Source organism: Calliopsis andreniformis, unplaced genomic scaffold, assembly GCF_051401765.1.
Source record: "Calliopsis andreniformis isolate RMS-2024a unplaced genomic scaffold, iyCalAndr_principal scaffold0133, whole genome shotgun sequence".
NCBI lineage: Eukaryota > Metazoa > Arthropoda > Insecta > Hymenoptera > Andrenidae > Calliopsis > Calliopsis andreniformis.
The window spans coordinates 1,116,704-1,137,316 of record NW_027480542.1 but is presented as its reverse complement, the minus strand read 5'-3'; the positions used below and the strand labels follow the sequence as shown (position 1 = coordinate 1,137,316).

Here is a 20,613-nt window from a genome sequence, read left to right as displayed (position 1 = left end):
GTCAATGACATCCTATGGAAAGCGACTATAGTCGCTCACCGTAGCGAAAGGGTTAAATTAGGTTTTGTTGATACATTCTTTGTTATTGTTGCTGTTATCACTTCTAGTGTAAATAAATGGTGTTGCTAAAAAATGTAAGAAAAGTTATTCCAGAAACTTGCCTCGTCATCAATCTACCATATGTATAAACAATATCGTATTGTGAGGTTTTGAATTGAGTGAATGAGTGTGTCGATACAAAGTTGTCGGACAACCGAGAGATCGATGCACAACAGCGTTATGTATCAGTTTGCTCCGAATTCACGTATAAGTAAGAGATTTATAGGAGATACTATAACTAGTATCTACACCAAATGGTATTGGAAACAGAGAAATTTCTGCCCCTTTTGAAGTTGGAAGATCGCTTGCATTATAGTAAAAACTTTGAGCCTTATAAAAGTGAAATTTGTAAGTAATCGTTTTACAGAGGAAAACAGTTCAGTGAGAAATATGGATCAAAAATGTTTCATTTAGAAAATACAAGCAACCTTACTATAACTTCAAAAGTGACAAAACCGTCTTATTTATCTGATGAGTATAAGAATACGTATTTAGACATAGTGACATTTTTATGCAGGCCATAAGTAACGAAATTGCATTGAGTCTTCCTTTGGTAAAAATAAGCGTTTCAAAAATTCGTAAAAGTCGCCAGGCATTCAATGAATTAAATTGTTGCAACGTAAAACTCGTTACAAGAATCAGGCCATCCGTATCGTTATTAAGTAACCTTTGGACCTGGCATTCCTATTTAGAGACCGTATCCATTAAGGTTTTTAAACCATAAACAGAAATGCAATGACAGATAATTTACAAGGGAAGCACTCCAAATTGTTGACTCCAACTTTAAGTGCTTTTGCAGAGTGATTGTATGCAGATTGTTAATGCTACTTATAAAATACTATGTATACAGTAGTTGCCCAATTGAGAGCCGCTACGGGCATTACGATCGAAAGTCGCGGCTATCCCCACTACCTCGTTTGATATGTGCCTCGGAGAAACCAATTCTTGGAACCATCGTGCTCAAGCTCAAGAACAAAGGAGCTATAAAAGATAAGAATAGCATTAGAGTAGGAAAAATTGAAGTTTCTTACCAAACACGACATGATTCCGATTATTTGATTATTTGAAACTTTAATTATTCATATTTTCAAAACTATTTAATCACTACACATAGTATTTTACAAATAGCGTTAATAATTTGCATATAATCGCTCTGTAAAAACACATTAAAATTGGAGTCGACAACTTGTGATCTTTCGCTTGTAAGAACGAGGAAATGATCCAGAATATAGGTTGTGATAGGGCATAAACGCACGCCATAAACCCGATCCCTTTCCGCGGTAAGAGCGGTACTCTTTAATGTGCATCACAAGGAATTAGCGGACCTAACGTTAATCGTGATCGTGTTCCACGCATGGGAGAATTGTCAACAGCGACCCGGCGGTGACCAACGATAACATCATGCACTGGTGGTCCAGTATCGAAGCCAACACAGGAGGCTTACGGCGGATCCTTTGGTTTGGCGACTATAGCGCATTAGGATCACTCAGCCTGAGGAGAGAGAATGATACCTTCGGGATATGGGAGGAGACTGTCATATCTGTGAGTGGACGCCTTCAAGGTTGGAAGGAGGCGGACGACTCACCTGAGGAGGGGAGCATGAGTTCCGCTACAGTTACGGTTACGTCATGATACAAGGCGTGATAAAAAAGTAAACTGACTTTTTGAATTTCGAGGGATACCTACAATCGATTTTCGTTTTCTTTTTTTTCATATGCTGGTACACTCGTCCCGAACGGGTCATTCCACGCGAAATCGGGCACGTTTCGGAGCAAGTTCTTGTAATTTGCTCAAATTTGAATATGTTGTAGCCTTTAACGATATTTAAACGTATCCCAAAGGATTTTTCAAAATTTTGAAAATTGTCGATTTTACAGCTGTTTGAAGTTAAGTGCTACCTTTTTTTAAAAAATTATAGTTATTGAAGCAGTAAGCGGATGGAGATGAGCTTTACGGTTCTTATAGAGAAAATATTAAAGTTTGTAAAAAAAATTGTTTTTCAATTATCTTTTTTGCAATTATTTTAAACAAATGCAGGTTTTTAAGATGACGCGCGATTTTAAAAATCTGAAAAGAAAGGAGAATATAGTTTGATCCTTCCCCTTGATGGACAAACTTTCAAAAAGATGGACATTTTAAAATTGGCCCTGTGAAAATTGCCGAAAGTTGACGCTGCGTCGAGTCGCACTGCTGTGGGGCGCGCGTCGTCGCTGGCAGCCTACTCGACTCCAGCGGACGAACGTGCGTTATTATTTGCGATCAAGGCGGCAAATATTGGTAACTCACTCTTTGTCAATGATAGTTACTGACAAGTTCACATTCATTTTTGCCATGTGAAGTTGCAAAAAAGTGCCATTCTGCATTAATACCAAAATCTTCGAAATGAAAGCTAGGATTTAAGAGATTATATTTATGTTTTCAAGAATAAGACGAAGATGGAGTTACCAATATTTATTGATTGCATTAAACCTTGCGAATGCTCGAAGATAATGTAGAATAATGTTGGGTGAAGTCGCCTTGATTGCAAATAATAACGCACGTTCGCCCGCTGGAGTCGAGTAGGCTGCCAGCGACGACGTGCCCGCCACAGCAGTGCGACTCGACGCAGCGTCAACTTTCAGCAATTTTCACAGGGCCAATTTTAAAATGTCCATCTTTTTGAAAGTTTATCCATCAAGGGGAAGGATCAAACTATATTCTCCTTTTTTTGAGATTTTTAAAATCGCGCATCATCTTAAAAACCTGCATTTGTTTAAATGAAATAATTTTTTTTACAAACTTTAATATTTTCTCTATAAGCACCGTAAAGCTCATCTCCATCTGCTTACTAGTTCAATAGCTATGATTTAAAAAAAAAAAAGGTAGCACTTAACTTCAAACAGCTGTAAAATCGACAGTTTTCAAAATTTTGAAAAATCCTTTGGAGTACGTTTAAATATCGTTAAAGACTACAACATATTCAAATTTGAGCAAATTACAAGAACTTGCTCCGAAACGTGCCCGATTTCACAGTTTCAGCTATATAACATTTTTTGTTTGTTTGTGAGAAGCATAAAGGTTAGAAGTGTTTAAAAAATGGAATTAAGTGCTCCAAAACACTTGAAATGTTGACAGTGGCATACAGTGAGTGTACTCTGAGTAAAAGAACTGTTTATAAGTGGTACAAGCTCTTCCAAGAAGGCCGGGAAAATGTTAATGACGAAACACTCTCTGGATGCCCCAGCACGTCAACAACTGATGAAAACGTTGAAGAAGTGAAGAAAATAGCGTTAGCGAATCGTCGAATTACCATTAGAGAAGTTGATAACGATGTCAGCATCTCGTTCGGTTCGTGCCAAGCAATTTTAACGGACGTTTTGAGCATGAGACGTGTGTCAGCGAAGTTTGCTCCGAAACTGCTTAATTTTGACCAGAAGGAACGTCGTATGAACCTCGCTCAGCAGCTGTTGAATGACGTCAATGATGATTCTGATTTGCTCAAAAGGGTCATAACTGGTGACGAATCATGGGTATATGGTTATGACGTCGAAACCAAAACCCAATCGTCCCAATGGAAGTTTCCAGAAGAACCAAGACCGAAAAAAGCACGCCAAGTTCGATCAAATGTCAAGGTATTGCTCACTGTTTTCTTCGATTATCATGGCATAGTGCATCAGGAGTTCTTACCACAAGGTCGTATAATTAATAAGGAGCATTACCTTGAAGTTATGCGCCGTTTGCGTGAAGCAATACGAAAAAAACGCCCGGAATTTTGGAAACACAATTCATGGATTTTGAATCACGATAATGCACCTGCTCACGCATCGTTGCTTGTGAGTAATTTTTTAGCCAGAAACAATACCACAATTATGCCTCAGCCACCATATTCACCGAATTTTGCCCCCTACGACTTTTTCGTTTTCCCAAAACTAAAGAGACCCATGAAAGGACGGAGATTTGCAACGATCGAGGAGATAAAGACTGCATCGCTGGAAGAGCTCAAAGCTATACCAAAAAGTACTTATCAGAAGTGCTTCGAAGATTGGAAAAAGCGCTGGCACAAGTGTATTATATCTGAGGGAGATTACTTTGAAGTGGTCAACATAAATATTCATGAATACCTTACTTTTTGATCACACCTCGTAGGCGAGGATGACCACCTCGTGGTGCATATCTCCCTCCACTAACGGGTTCTGGTGGTCACTTAAGGGGGAATACACTTTAGACGGTCAAAAATTTCGCTTTTTTCTTTTAGAAATTGATTGTAGTATGTGTCTAGAATATGTTCTTAAAGTTACGGAGCAAACTTCGATGTATTTCGGGAGATACAGCTAATGGAACAGGCAAGCGTCAGGCAGGTATCCAGCCGCGCGGCAGTGGGAAGGGGTCTGCTCTCTTTATTGACCCCTCGTATAGAATTTTTCCCTCGGAAACGTTTATGGCTACGTAGATAAGTATGTATTTTGTGTATATTAGTGTAGTCGACCTTACTAATTCCAAACACAGAGAAATTTCGAAGGAAGGCCTGTTTCAGAGCGATTGTTGCCAAGCGTCAGTAGAGTCCCAACCTTCAGTTTGGAAGCACATTTATCAGCGACAAGTATCTAAAAGGAAAGACGGGGCACTCCAAACGTGCATCTAGGCGGGTGAAGAGACGTTTCTGTGGCAATAAACACACAAATAAGGATGGCGATAATTTGGCGCAAAGTTCCTCCGTGAAGAAACTCGGCACTGTAAATAGTGAGGATGTATAGGGTGGTGCAAAAGTCGCGAAAGAATTGAAAATATTCGCAATTATTTTAAATTTTATTTTTATTGAGTTTTATTTTGAATACCATAGTTCAATGATACAAATTCAAAGAGCCTATCGCCGTTATTTTAATGTGCGAAATCCACTCTCTGAATCGATGATTCGACGTTTAGTTCGACGTTTAGTTCAACGTTTTCATTAGCAAGGTGCAATGTGTGATCTTTCAATATCCGGAAGACCACGTTCTATACGAAGCAATATGAACATTCGTCGCGTTGAAGTGAGTATTGTGAAAAATCGCGGAACATCGACACGAAGGCCTTCTGCTGAGTTAGGAATGTCTCGGAGATCATTGATACGGATATTAAGAGAAGACTTATTGATGTTTCCACACAAAGTTCAATTAGTTCAAGAATTGAAGCCAGTAGATTACGGACAGTGACTTGCCTATGCTGTTCGTTTGCAATAAATGGCCAGAAATCACAACAATTTTATCTATCGTTTGATAATGAGCAATGAAGCTCATTTTCACTTAAATGGTGTTGTGAATAAACAAAACTGCAGAATAAATTTTGAAAACATTTTTTTTTTCGAGAGAAAATCATGGTCAGTTTGATTTTTGAAATGTCAAAATGTATTTTTGATTTCATAGTACTGTAATGACGTTAAGACAAATTCAATAACGTACTGCATAATGACCTTTAACCTAAAAATAACTTCTAAATAGTTTTTTCCGGTTTTTCGAACCGAATACCCCACTGTGCGTCGTAGGCCGGTTAGACGGTCGTTACGTAGAGGAAGTCGAAGATGTTATTTGCAACCCGCCGACGGAAAATATGAAACAGCTGAAGAAATGAAACAGCTTCGTCAATCCTAATGTACTACATTTTAAATAACAAAGAAGATCAAACACCATCGAAACAAGACGATATTGACCTATTTTTTAATAGCATGGCTTCAACAGTAAAAAAATTCAGTCCATATGATCAAGCATTGGCCAAAGCCCGAGTTTTTGCAATTATTTCGGAATTGGAATGACAAGCAACGTTACGAACCAATCACCATAATTTACCATGTTCGTCGGAATGCTCCAGTGTAACACCAATACCATCATCATCTCCATCTACGTTACAGTCACTACAATTACTCCAGCCTCAAGAACCATCAATTCTTACCGCATCCCATCATTATGCAAATTGCTCGTCGGACTTTCAGTTAAATAAATAATTATATTTGTATAATTTTTTTTATTAATAAAATAGCTTACCTTATGCATACAGCTAATTTTTCTCTTGGACTTATAGCCTGCTTGAAAGTAGTATTTTTCTTTTTAATAGATTGCTCTATTTTACCTAAAAGGATGTTAAAAGAATGGACGGGCATTCTGAAATATTGGAAAAACTTTTCTTCGTCATCTATTAATTGTTTAGAGAGTGTCCAATACTCTCCCTTAGTTTTTCTTTCTTTCAATATTTTATGAACAGCATATCGACGTTTACGTTTCTCCGTATTATCTTCATTTAATAATAATGCTACACAAGCTAAATCTTTTAATGATAAATGTGAAAACTTATAAAATGATAGGGACTACACGATGTTTAGAAATATTACACTTCTATCTGACGCTGTCCGATGCCAACTGAAAATATAAATACGAAGTGTCTTTGTCTGAGCGGAACCGTTCTGCAACCGGCCCGTGTCTGAACGGATAATATAAATCAACCATTACGCAGTTGGCGCGGTACTGCAACGATTGGTTGATGAAACATGACAACCGTTAGCATTTTTGTCTGTAACACTTACTTCAGCGCAATGCAAGTATAGTGTCTATGATCGGGAGCTTCTTGCGATTTATACGGCAGTGAAACGTTTCAGACATTTCGTGGAAGGCCGTAGTTTTGTCATTTACACAGACTATAAGCCTTTAACATATGCATTTTGTCAAAAACTCAACAAATGTTCCCCGCGTCAGTTTAGATATCTCGATTATATTGAACAGTCTACCACCGACATTCGTCATATAAAGGGTGTAGACAACGATGTCGCGGATGCGCTTTCGCGGGTAGAGGCTCTGACACACGCGCCGCATTACAGAGCACTGGAGGTGGCCCAGGAATCCGATCGAGAATTAAAAGATATTCTAGCATCGGAATCGGATGTCCTACAGTTAAAGAAATTACAGTTTCCGGATTTCGATATAAGTTCGTTTTGCGATACGGCAAGTGGAAATATAAGACCGTTTATTCCGTTAGCGTTGCGCCGAACTATTTTTAATTCATTGCATGAACTTTCTCACCCTGGCATTCGAGCAACGCAAAAGTTAGTAACGAAACGTTTTGTTTGGCCGTCGATTAATAAGGACTGTCGAGACTGGACGCGTTATTGCATTGCGTGTCAGCGGTCGAAAGTTACAAGGCATGTCGCAGCTCCGGTCGGTAATTTTGAGAATCCTAGCGGCAGATTTGAACATGCACATGTGGACATAGTCGGACCGTTACCGATGTCCAAGGGTTTTAAATATTGTTTGACGTGTGTTGATCGATTCTCGCGTTGGCCGGAGGCCATTCCGATCGCGGAGATTGACGCGGTGACAATTGCTAACGCGTTTCTTAGTGCGTGGATCGCTCGTTTTGGCGTGCCACTAAGAATTACGACAGATCGAGGACGTCAATTCGAGTCGCATTTGTTTACTGAGCTGACGCGTTTGATCAGTACGTGTCACTTGCGAGCGACCTCTTATCATCCTCAAGCAAACGGGATGGTACAGAGATTTCATCGGCAATTAAAAGTCGTGATTAAGTGCCATGAGACAGATGATTGGGTCGAAGTTCTGCAAATTGTTTTGCTTGGTGTCCGTACAGCACATAAAGAGGATTTGATAACTACCTCGGCCGAATTAGTTTATGGTTCAGGTATTCAGTTGCCGGGCGAGTTTTTTATCACGGGCAGAACTAGTTTGCAGACGAATTTTGCGGCACAACTGCGAACGCATTTGCAGAATTTGAGACTTGTGGCTGCGACACGCTATGGAACAAGTAAAACGTTAATTTTCCGAGAATTGCTAACATCTCCGTATATTTTTGTAAGACATGACGCGGTGCGTGGTCCTTTGCACCCGCCGTACGATGGGCCGTTTAAAGTCATTAAATGCGGAGATAAGACTTTTGTTATAAATGTAAACAGAAAAGAAGCAACAGTTGCTATTGATAAACTGAAACCTGCGTTTATATTGAACGAACAGTGCAATGGAAGGACACCTCGAACGATTATCGTCGATAACGTTCCGGATAACGTTCCGGATAGCGCCACAGTGGGGCCAAATCCCAAAAAGCTGGCCAAAAGTCGCAAAATAAAGTTTAAGTTCCGTTAATTTCTAGTCGTGGGTTAGATTGGGTAAGAATGCAAAGGTCGAATTCTAGACTTTAACGCGCCCTGTCCCTTATACCTGCTATTGTAGCTCAGTTGAAAGATAACCTTCAATCGAGCTAGAAGCGTCGTGTAGTAAACAAAGATTTCAACGCAATATTCAAGAGGACGCCAAACCTTTAAAAATCAATCGATTTTAAATTTAAAACATGGAATCAGCAGCTGCAAGTGAGTAGAATATCATTAATAATAGTTTATGTGATAACAATAAGCGAATGATTTGTACAAAAATGATCGAAAGATTAAAACGAAAAATTTTAAACGCGTAGAAAAAAGTTCATAAATTCTGTAGAGTTCTGTGACGGGACCGATTGCATATTGTAGATAGAACTATTATTGAATGAAAAAAGTTAAAACTAGCTGCAACTAGCTGCAATTGTGTCATTGGTGCGAGTTCTTGCAAAGTAAAGCATAGTTTTCTGAATTTTGAACATTAACGACGTGGAATGTTTTGCTCTTTTTCTTGAATTTGTCTGCGGTCTTTATTGTATTGAGTTCTATGATACGTAATTCACTTTTATGAATATTTTCTTTTTCTTTTCAAATAATATTTTGGAATAAATAATAGTAACGACGTTGAATATGGAATTATATACATATTATATTTTCTAATTTTAGAATCTGTCGCTGCTGAACTTAAAGCATGTGGTCTAACTAGAGAGGAAATTTTTTCGATATTGAAAAGTCATTTGAATAATAAAGCGCCTGAAATATATGTAGAGATCGAAAAGTTCATGTCTGCTAAATTGCAATGTCCCTTTGCTCTATCAGACAATGTAAAACCTGTCCTCCGCAAGTTGTTGCATGACTTGCGTAAAAAGTGGCAGCAAGTAGCAAGAAATGAAAATAAATTTTTACAAAAATTTTCTGAATGGTTGAACGTGTTTGTTCCTTTCGAAGAAACTAAACAATCTTCAGAAAAATCCCATAATTTGGGTCGACCTTCTTCAGAATTTGCAGAGTCTACTGACCGAACAAAACGAAGGAGGACTGAAGAATTACGCACAAGAAATAGTATGGAAGAATTGACGTATGCTACTCAAATGAGCCTTCGATCATCTGCGAAAATTGTCCGTGATGTGGGATTGGGAAGCCCATCTGAAGCTACGAATTGGTTTCTCTGCCAATGCTGCTTTGTCCCTCATAGTGGAACTAAAATTATCAAAATCAAAATATCAGGAACTTCGTAATACAAGCAAAGAGAATAGTTGTAATTTATTTCCACCGTACAAATTGCTATATCAAGCCAAGCTGAAATGTTATCCGCCTAAATCAGGTATCTCTGTCAATGAATGTAGAGCTGAGGTAAAATTGCAGGCTTTGCTGAATCACACAGCTGATAGAATATTATTAACACAAATAGATGTTGTTAAAAATTTGTCTAAGAATGTTTGCAACTTGAATTTAATTTGTAAGTGGGTCTGCGATGGCACTTCTGGCCAAAGTACGTACAAACAAAAGTTTACCAATGATGATGGAAGCAAGTCCGATGCTAATATTTTTTTTACCTCAATCGTTCCACTGCAGCTTGTATCAGACGGCCAAGAAACAAACGCTAGACTTGTTGTATGGAAAAATCCGAGACCGTCATCTCCTCGTTTTGGTAGACCGATTAGGGTCCAATTTTTTCACGAGAGTGCTGAAGCCACTCGTGACGAAATAAAGAATATTAAACAGTAAGAAAACAATCTTGTCCCTTTCGTAAAGATCATAGACGGAAAAGAAATAAGAGTTTCTTTCCAACTTGCTTTCACAATGATAGACGGTAAATTTTGTAATGCTATCACGCATAATATATCTATTCAACGATGCTATTTATGCAAAGCAACTTCAAAAGACTTTAATAATATTGATGTAATTTTAGAAAAGGAAGTCTCTGAAGATAATTTACAGTTCGGATTATCAACTATGCATGCATGGATACACTTTTTTTAATGTTGTTTGCATGTAGCATATAAACTTGAAATCAAAAAGTGGCAAGCGCGTAGTGATAAAGAGAAAGAACAAATAAAAATTCGAAAAGCAAATATACAGAAAGGTTTCCGTATGGAATTGGGTCTAATAGTCGATCAACCAAAGCCTGGTTTCGGTAGCTCGAATGACGAGAATACCGCTCGATGATTTTTCGAAGACTCAAGCATTTCTGCTGCCATTACAGGGGTTGATGAGGACTTGATTAAGCGTTTTCATGTCATATTGCAGACAATTTCGTGTGGCCATGAAATCGATTTCATAAAATTTCGAGACTATTCCTTACAGACAGCTCGCTACTTTGTGCAGTTATATACGTGGTTCTGCATGCCAACTTCGGTACACAAGATACCGATTCATGGCGCAGAAGTGATAAATTCATCGATATTACCGATAGGGCAGATGTCCGAAGACGCTCAAGAGTCTACTAATAAATATATTAAGAAGTTTCGAGAAGACTTTGCAAGAAAATGTTCCCGAACCAAAACAATGGAAGATATTATTTTACGCTTGTTTTTACTATCCGATCCATTTATTTCGAGTTTGCGCGAATTACCACGAAAAAACTCAGTTTTATTGTTAGTTACGCCATGTATAACCAACCGATTATAAATAAAAGTGATTCACTTTAAATCCGCCATTTTGTTTTTATTTTAAATTTTGACTTCGGATTCGTAATCAGCGACCCCGAAAACCCCCGAGTACTGACATTCAGCCAAATTTATAACGCTTTTGACTTTTGGCCAGCTTTTTGGGATTTGGCCCTACTGTGTAGCGTTGCGAATAACGTTCCGAATAACGTTGCGAATAACGTTCCGAATAACGTATCAGGTAATGTTTCTACTATCACTACAAGTAACACTGCGAGTGATACTACTAGTCATACAGTAGATGATAACGGAACTAAGTTCGTACTGCGTAAGTCAGGGAGGCAAACACGATTTCCTAACCGATATCAGGCCGGATTTTCGTAATTCATTTTTCATATTATAATACAAGAAAATTTTTATGTTCCTTTCTGTTTTCATATATTTCGTATTATATATAGAATGTAAGGAAAATGTTTTTCTTTTTCTAAAAGTCTAAGGTGACTACTATATGCATACCTATATGAATACGTTGTAATACTATAACGCGTATTACGTGGAATATTTATATTTTTATGCGTATTGTATCGTTAACCACTGGAAGGGGGGTAGTTTGGTGGATGTGTCGCGCCACGCGAGCTTGCGGCGTTCCAGCGGACGACGCGCCGCAGGTGTAGCGTCGCTGCGATCGGGAGCCGTGAGTTGGTACGCCTGTGGCGATTAGCGACAGGGCACGAGAGATGTGCAAGCAGCGGCGCACGACCGAGTGTCGGACATACATAGTTCTAAGTGTTAGAAATAAAGAGTTTATCTTCAGTCATCAGAACCAAGTGTGTTGCTGTATATTACTTGCCTGCCTTTCCCACATATTAGGGAAAACCCCTAAAAACCAAACAAAAAAAATTAGCAAAAGTTTCCGAGTATGTAATAAAAAATTTCAAGAAGGCTATTGATGCTGGTTATATCTTACATGACAGAGACATTCGACGATGGACATTGAAAGCATATGCGGAGCAGAGTAATAATAATATGGAATTTGTAGCTTCCAGAACATGGTTATACAATTTTAAAAAAACTCATCGCATTGTTTCACGAAAAGTAACTAAATTTGTTACCCGAAAGGCAATAGAAGACGATGAAGTTTTGAAAACTAAGGCTGCAGACTTCGGTAACGTGGTAAAGGTTCTGGTTACAACATATGGATCAGAAAATGTATATAATTCAGACCATAGTGGATTTCAGTTAGAAATACATTCTGGACGAACCTTGCAAACGGAAGGCGTGAAAAAAGTAGAATGTGTCGTGCAATCTGTATCTTCTACGTCACATAGTTATACAATACAACCAACGGTAACTGCTGATGGAAGATTGTTGTCGCCTCTCTTTATCGTCTTACAGGAAGTAAGCGGACAATTTGGACCAACAGTTCAGAAAACACTATTTAAGCCGACGAACGTGTACGTGACTGCATTAAAATCTGGGAAACTCACTTCAGGTAATGAAGTATTCTGAAACTATCTTAATTAAGATATCTTTTAATGATAATTAATATATACATAGTTAATGTGGATGTTATTTTAATATTGCCGCTCATTTTAAAATCTGGTTGGAAGAGGTATTTTTTCCTAAAACTGGAACCACAAATGTGTTGCTACTAGACTCTTAGAGTGGACACTGTGAACAAGATGTAAATGAAGCAAAACCAATCGGCAAAGAAATTATAATGAAGACAATTCCAAAAGGCACCACTGGACGAATCCAGCCTTTAGATGTTTACGGATTTAGGGTGTGGAAGAATTATGTTAGGCGGTTCTCCGACGATGTACTGTTACATGGCTACGACGTTAATCTTCGTTTAAGAAACAATATTATTAAATTACAATCGGTTGTACACAATCAGTTGTCTTCACCAAGATATAAAAATCTATTTCAGTATGGCTACAGAGAAAATAAATTAGGAGATTTTAGAATCCTGTTGATTCTGCTTTCGAACAGAATACGCAAATCAAGTGTGCACTATGTCATAATATACCGAGAATTCGATGCTCCTCGTGTCAAAAAGCATTTTGTTTTAAACATTTTTATCATGAATACTACTTCTGTGACAAATATGAATCATAAAATTTCCAGTATATGCTTAAACTGAATCATTTCATGAACTGTATATGTACATAAAACGCTTAAATAAAACAATTATAAAGAATTCAAACCACAACGTTCATTTTGCGCCATCCTGTAGTAATAGTAGTAACTCGTCAATCATAAATGCCAGTGATAGTGATAATCCGGTCTCAACCGATGACAGTTCAACTTCATCAGAGAATGCATGACAGAACAACAGAATTGACAATAATTTCGAATATAATTTTACAAGAATTGACGGAAATATTATGCCTCCTCCACCACCAAGAATGCATTTCACCAGTTCTCCGTCCGTTCACGTAAAAAACGACAGCGGCGATATACTAAGCTATTTTTTGAATATTTCTTCTCTCCGGACTTACTGCATTTGATTGACACCGAGACAAATAGATACGCACGTGACCACACAGGGCAACATGAGAATCACTCGCGGCACAACAAATGGCAAGATGCTACCATAAATGAAATTTACGTATTTCTTACATTGCATATCTTGCAATCCTTAGTACAAAAGCTCATAGTAGAATGGTACTGGTCGAAACGGCACAGCATTGACACACCGTTTGTGCGAAATATTATGACATATGACAGATTTCGGTTGTTGAAAAGTTGTCTCCACTTTGTAGACAACAACATACAGATACCACTAGATCATCCAAATCCGAAACTTCACAAAATTTGGCCTGTGTTCAACCGCATCAATTGCTCTTTTATGTCAGCAATTACACCAAACCAATATCTTTCCGTAAACGAGAGTTTATCATTATACAAAGGCAGATTGGGATGGAACCAATACTTGCCATTGAAACGATCCAGATTCGGAATCAAAACCTTCATGCTTTGCGAGGCAAACACGGGATACGTCTATTCTCAAATTATGTATACTGGGAAGGGCACAGTATGTATAAATGAAGAATATAAAAACTTATCGCAACCGACAAGCATTGTTATGACTCTTGCAGGACCATTATTGGATAAAGGATACTGTATTATTACGGACAACTACTACACATCACCTGAATTAGCCAGCATATTACTGACACGCAATATCGACATTTATGGGACCGTACGGCAAAATAGAAAACATACCAACAGTTATAAAAACTGAAAAATTGAAAAGAGGTGACAAGATAGCATTCCAGGACGGAAAGATCTGCATTCTAAAGTGTAAAGATAAGAAGGATGTTGTAATATTATCAACAATTCACAACGCGGATATGACAACGGTATAGAAAAACAATGAGACGAAAATAGTTCCAAAGGTTGTATCCGATTACAATTTTACAATGGGAGGAGTAGACAAGGCCGACCAGAATTTAAGATATTACTCCACAACAAGAAGCAGAGGCAAAAAATACTATTTTAAAATTTGTATACACCTTCTTGACCAAGCCATATGGAATGTATATATACTACATAAAAAGGAAGGCAGAACCATGAACTTGAACAGATAAATAAACTAATAGCAAAATACCATAAGGAAGTACCAAGCCCGAGCAAAGGCCGTAGACATTCCTCTACTCTCACACCGCTCTGACTGACAGAAAGACATTTTACTGATATTATTCTGCCAACTGCCAATAAGGCCAAACCGTATAGACTTTGTGTAGTGTGCTGTTCGAAACGAATAAGTGGAAAAAAAGTGAGGAAGGAAACAAGATACTACTGCCCGGATTGTGACATCGGCTTATGTATCTTGTGTTTTAACATGTATCATACACGGAATAATTACTAACAAGGTAAATATAAAACACGTTTTTTTACATTTTTTATTACATGCCGTAGTATTTCCGAACATGAAAATGTTCAACATGAACATATTTTACACCAGAATTCGTAATTTTACCACACTGTGAAAGGGTTAATCATTACAAAGACAGGAACAGAAACATACCACAGACTCTAATCTGTGGATAGCGAATGTCGCAGGCATTCGTGTTTCTAACTTACATGTCATGTACAAAAACCACGTGGCGGCCTAATCGTCATGACGGTTTGGGGTTCCTGTGCAAAACAGGAAAAACCATACGGGCTATAACCCGTACAGAGAATGGTGTAAAGAAGTCTGTGAAAAGATATTTAGAAGAGCCTTAGATTCACATAAACTCTAATTTGTAGAGAACAAATACCGCGCGCATGCGTAGTTCGAAGCTAAATAATCTAAACGAACCCACGTGGGAGTCTAACCTCCATGACAAGGAATCCCCGTTCCAAGCCAAACACGAACATACGGGCTCTAACCGGTATAAGTAATGATGTAAAACATTCCTGTATAGGGAATTTTGATGGAACCTTGACCTCACTCAGACTCTAACCTGGTGTGGGACGTTTATCAGAAACCTTACGATTTCAAAACAATCTATATCGTACAAGGGTCATATTCTATTCTTTTTACTTATGAGTATCTTTTTTCACAGACGTAAGCGATTGTTCACTACAGATGGTGGAACAAAATGTCCTAACAGAGACACAGGACAAAGATCACCAGGAAATGTTGGCGGGGAAAGAAGAAGAGGAAGTGATAGAAGTGGATCAATCGGAAGAAGATACACTAGACAAAGAAATCCTAAACGTCTTTGGCAAGCGAATCGTCTTAGAAAAAACAATGTCTCCGGCGCACATGTCTCTATTAGCAAGAAAATATGAATATTTGACAGTCATATTCACTAGTATTTTTCCATTTTGTGACTGTAGTGATTCCATGGAACCCAATAATAGATGCCACTGTAAAATATTTCTTTTTTTGTTGGCTGAAATCCCTACTTTACGTTTTTACTTAAGAAATGGGTACACTGCATTATGCTGAAGTTATAGTAATTCCACAATTAACGAAAAAAAGCTTTAAATTGAGAACAGTGTTTTGTTACACTTCATACTAACAAGGAAACATCCCGAATCTGAAAATTCAAAAAACTACGGGTATATGTAGTGCATGTGTAGGTATGTATTACGCAATTTTTTTTGCTGCCCAAATTTACTCTAAGAGGTTGGAACTATTCTTCGAAAATTTGGTTATTTTTCGATTTTATTTTATAACTCGTGAACTATGCGAGATAGAAAAAAGCTTTTAAGACAAAAGTTATTTCTTTCGATTATATATACCTAATGATAAAATATTGATCAATTGTTTAAACAATTCGAAAAAACTTATAAACAAAAATGTTGATAACTTTTAATAAAATTAGTTTTTCACGTAAAAACTTAATCAGTGATACAAATAATTATGAAAAAGCATAATCCATGTTTTTTTTCATACGTATATAACCTGTGCAGTATTGATAAACTCTGTTTCTCGACTATGGCAGAACATCTAACAACACCATGTATCAGATGTAAGCTACGGGGCCAGCCATGTTCCTCTAACATGTATTAGGAAACAGTACATAACACATAGATAGAAATTTATACAGAGTGGTCTCTAATTTACGGTACAAGTCAAGTCAAGGAGATGTGATTCAAAATAATACAAAAATCCAGAATAACAGGATTAGGTTGTTTTCAAAGAAACTGGATTTTAAAAGTAATTGAGTACACATGCACTTGATTGGCATTGTAGATTTTACAATCAGTACAGACCGCTGGTGTGGCTATTTTTGTTCACAGTACAATGTTAGTGTTACGTCTGCCGTTATCTAGCATTGAGAAGAAAGTCGAGGAAAGTCAAGACAAACAATAAATATTATGAATGAGATTAATAACGCATTTCACTGCATAAACATGTTTTGTTCATACGAAATATGGTAAAGTACATATGAGTACTGGTTCAACCCGTTGTTACTATCAGTAGTATTCAAAGGATTTGAAGAGTGATGATTCATTAACAATAAGAAATACTTCTTCATAGTCCTTGTACAAATAATTTTTTGTAGTTTGTTCTAACATTATTAACAGTAAATGTGTTGTTTCTGTAAAAACACGTGTGCCGTTTAAAATGGTTCGGATAAATCCTGTAAATGTGGTCCGCTTACTTATGATATCATTTGATATTAGAAATAATAATGAGACACCTATTAATGTCAAAGAAAGGGAATTACATGGTATAATAAGGGATATGATTATTAAATCTAACGAAGATACTTCATTTTCAATGGAATCTGATGTCACATTAGAATTTTTGAATCCATTTAGACTACATTCTGCAGAATTTGTGAATGATACATATTCACCTACGTGTGAAGAGCTGCTGAAAGCGACGGAGATCGAAAATGAGCAGTGTGTACCAGAAGAAGGAGATATTGTAACTTTACAATATAAAGTTAATGTTGTTACATACTGGAAGAGCGGGAAGAGGCAGTGGCATTCTTTAGAATCTGTCAGACATAGATTTTGAAAAGTTTCAACCTTACAACAACTGTATAGGTGAGTAGAAAACAGAGTAGAGTTATGGTAAGGTGCTTGTGTTTATGTACTTTATTCTTACCAGTACCGGCTTGGGGGGGGGGGGGGGGGGGGGGGGCCACCCGGGGCGCCAAATCTATAGGGGCGCCGCTGCCTAATGCTCCCCCTTCCTCGTCCTTCTCAATGCCTCTCATGGCGCTCGTGTTCTTCGCTCGGTGCGGAGCTATCGCGGCGCTCGGCTCTCCCGCCACGTGAGGCGCCTTTCACCGCCTACGATTGGTGGGGCGCTCCCACCACCACCTTAGCGCGTGTGGTGGGGATCACTGGACCTCTGATGTTTGAGCGCGGCACGAAATCGCTTAATTCTTTGCTTGATCTCATCTCCAGCGGTGTACTGTCCTATAGACTAGAGTTCTACTGGTTGCTAGTTAGCGCTCGGTTCCTCATTTTCAGATTTCTCCGTTTCTGAATATCTGTGCCCCAAGTATCCTGAATACCTTTTTGCTGTCTTTGTTTTTGTTATTATAGGATTGCAGATTGACTGTAATGGTATTTGCGGCTATTAAGTCAGTTTTTTTAAAAAAATGTCTGAACAAAAGTTTAAAAAAAAGCTATCTGGTGCGGAATATCGGAAACGCAAGGCTGAGAAGGAAAAAGAGTTCGAACAAGCGAAAAAATTAATGCGTCTCGATAAATACATTGAAACGAAACCGTTGAATGTAGGTTCTTCGATTTCGGAACTATGTGTTGCTAGTGTTGCTCCTTCTTTTACGGTTCCTGCTTCTACATCTACAGATGTACCTTCCGACGCTAATAAATGTACATCTTATTCTTCTCTAGATTTGGCTACTAATAGTACTAGTACTATATCCGACCTTCCTCACAATCCTGATGACCCATTTTTAATTCCAGGAAGTTCAGTTGATTTATCCGATATAGGCACTTGGCCGAGTATTCGTAATAGCAAAATGATTGACCACATTATAATTGTAGGTCCAACACAGATTAATCGAGATAACTTTCCGAAAGACGAAGCCGGTCGTCACTTTTCAAATGCTAACTACTCTAGAAAACTTTTCAATGCTGAAAAAATACCGCGTCGTTGGCTTGTGTATTCTCCTTCAAAAAATAGGGTTTTCTGTTTTTGTTGTCGGCTTTTCGATAATCAATCGACATCGAACTTGGCATCTGAAGGATTCAACAAGTGGAAGCATTTGTCCGAAATCATAAAAATGCATGAGAATAGCGTATGCCATAAGAAATTCTACCATCAGTGGTTTGAAAAGGAAATGAGATTGAAGACGGGAAAGACAATCGATTGCGAAGAACAAAAATTGATCAGTCGAGAAACTTTGCGCTGGAATAATGTTTTAATTCGTTTAATGAACATTGTTCTTTACCTGGCCGAAAATAATATGGCGTTTAGAGGGATCCCGCACAAACTTTACACACCAAACAATGGAAAGTTCTTGGGATTGGTACAATTATTAGGGAAATTCGATCCGATCATGGAGGAGCATTTGAAGTTAGCAATGGCAGGCAATATCTCGGACCACTAATGTGGTAAGAATATTCAAAATGAACTGATAAATCTGATGGGCGAAAAAGTCACATCTGAAATTGTTTCGCGAGCCAAAAACTCTATGTACTATTCAATTATAGCTGACTGCACGCCAGACATAAGTCATACTGAACAATTGTCCCTAACGATTCGATTCGCAGACTTCTCAGATAGCTATGTCAGTATTAAGGAGCATTTTATAGAGTTCATCCCGGTCGGTGACTCTACTGGTGCAGGTCTTACGGAAGCAATTCTGAGCGTACTAAACAAACACCAGCTTGAGCTACGAAATTGTAGAGGTCAAGGATATGATAATAGAGCGAACAAGGAAGGGAAAAAATATCGGTGTACAACGAAGAATTTTAGATTTAAATCCCTTGGCTTTCTTTGTACCGTGTGGCTGCCATAGTTACAATCTTGTACTATGTGACGCTGCTAAATCGTCGGTGAAGTCTGTGACGTTGTTTGGGGTTTTACAGAGGTTATTTAGTATGTTTTCTGCTTTTGTCAATCGGTGGAAAATCCTAACGGATCATGTAGAACTCTATAATTTGAAAAGACTGAGCGATACACGTTGGGAAGCTAAAATAAATAGCGTGAAAGCTGTCCGATATCAAATTTGTGAGGTTCATGATGCTCTAATCACTTTGGCTAACGAAACTGAGAAAACTGATGTTACCATCTCACACGAGGCAAGCACTTTGGCAGATCAATTGAAGGATTTCGGTTTCATAGTTTCTCTAATTGTTTGGTACGAGATTCTCTTTCAAATTAATGTTGTCAGCAAATCTCTGCAGTCAATAAACGTCGACCTTAGTAAATGCACAGAAATGCTTCAAAACTGCTGTAATTTCTTGGAAGAATACCGAAAAACTGGATTCCAAAAAGCTCGTTTGATAGCAAGTGATTTAGCAAATGAACTTCAAATCGAACCTGTTTCTAAGTCGATGAAACGTTTACAACGCATAAAATGTCAGGCTGATGAAATGGCCACGGATGAACCCATTCAATCTCCAGAAAAAAAATTCGAAACGGAATTTTTCAATGTATTGCTGGACACCTGTTTAATGTCAGCGAGAGAGAGGTTTAAACAGTTGCATGCTTGTTCGGAAACATGGTCTTTTTTGTATAATATTAAAAAAATCCCCGAAAGAAAAGAACTTATGGTGTTGTGTACTAAACTCCAACAAAAACTTACTATTGGTTCCAACTCTGACATAGATGGAAACTTATTATGTGACGAACTTATAAGTCTGAAACATTTTCTTCCGAATAACGATGTTACTCCCATTTACGTTTTAAACTTTATAAAGCAGCGCAATATTCAGGAACTATATCCAAATGTATGGATTGCATTTCGCATCTTGGTAAGTGTTCCCGTAACAGTAGCTAGTGGAGAACGCAGTTTTTCAAAACTGAAATTAATAAAAACCTATTTACGATCAACGATGTCACAAACAAGACTGAGTACTTCAGCTACGCTGTCGATCGAAAACGAAATCGCTGAAAAATTAGATTTCGCCGATTTGATCCGCACATTTGCCGACAAAAAAGCCCGAAAAGTTACATTTTATTAGATTTAAATTTGTTTTAGACCCGTTAGATTTAAGTCTATTTTAAATTTCACAAAAAAGTTTCACAAAAAAAAAAAAAAAGGTATTATGCCCGGGCAGGGGCGCCACAATAATCTTGCCCAGGGGCGGAGATGGCCAGAGCCGGCACTGATTCTTACAATGTTGTTTTGTATACATTAGGTGAGA

General features: G+C 38.0%; 2 protein-coding genes and 1 pseudogene across 3 annotated transcripts in view; 2 read left to right on the top strand and 1 right to left on the bottom strand.

Annotated features, from left to right (window-relative positions):
- The window catches only part of Put (activin A receptor type 2 punt), a 129,188-nt gene that overhangs the window by 3,582 nt on the left and 104,993 nt on the right, over positions 1-20,613 (bottom strand). The gene's annotated exons all lie outside the window — the stretch shown is intronic.
- LOC143187666 (uncharacterized) lies at positions 5,705-6,055 on the top strand (annotated as a pseudogene).
- LOC143187665 (uncharacterized) lies at positions 11,324-12,958 on the top strand. The gene is given in 5 exon segments (XM_076391904.1): positions 11,324-11,346; positions 11,417-11,485; positions 11,537-11,642; positions 11,686-12,308; positions 12,403-12,958. Coding segments are annotated over 5 exon segments (1,377 nt in total).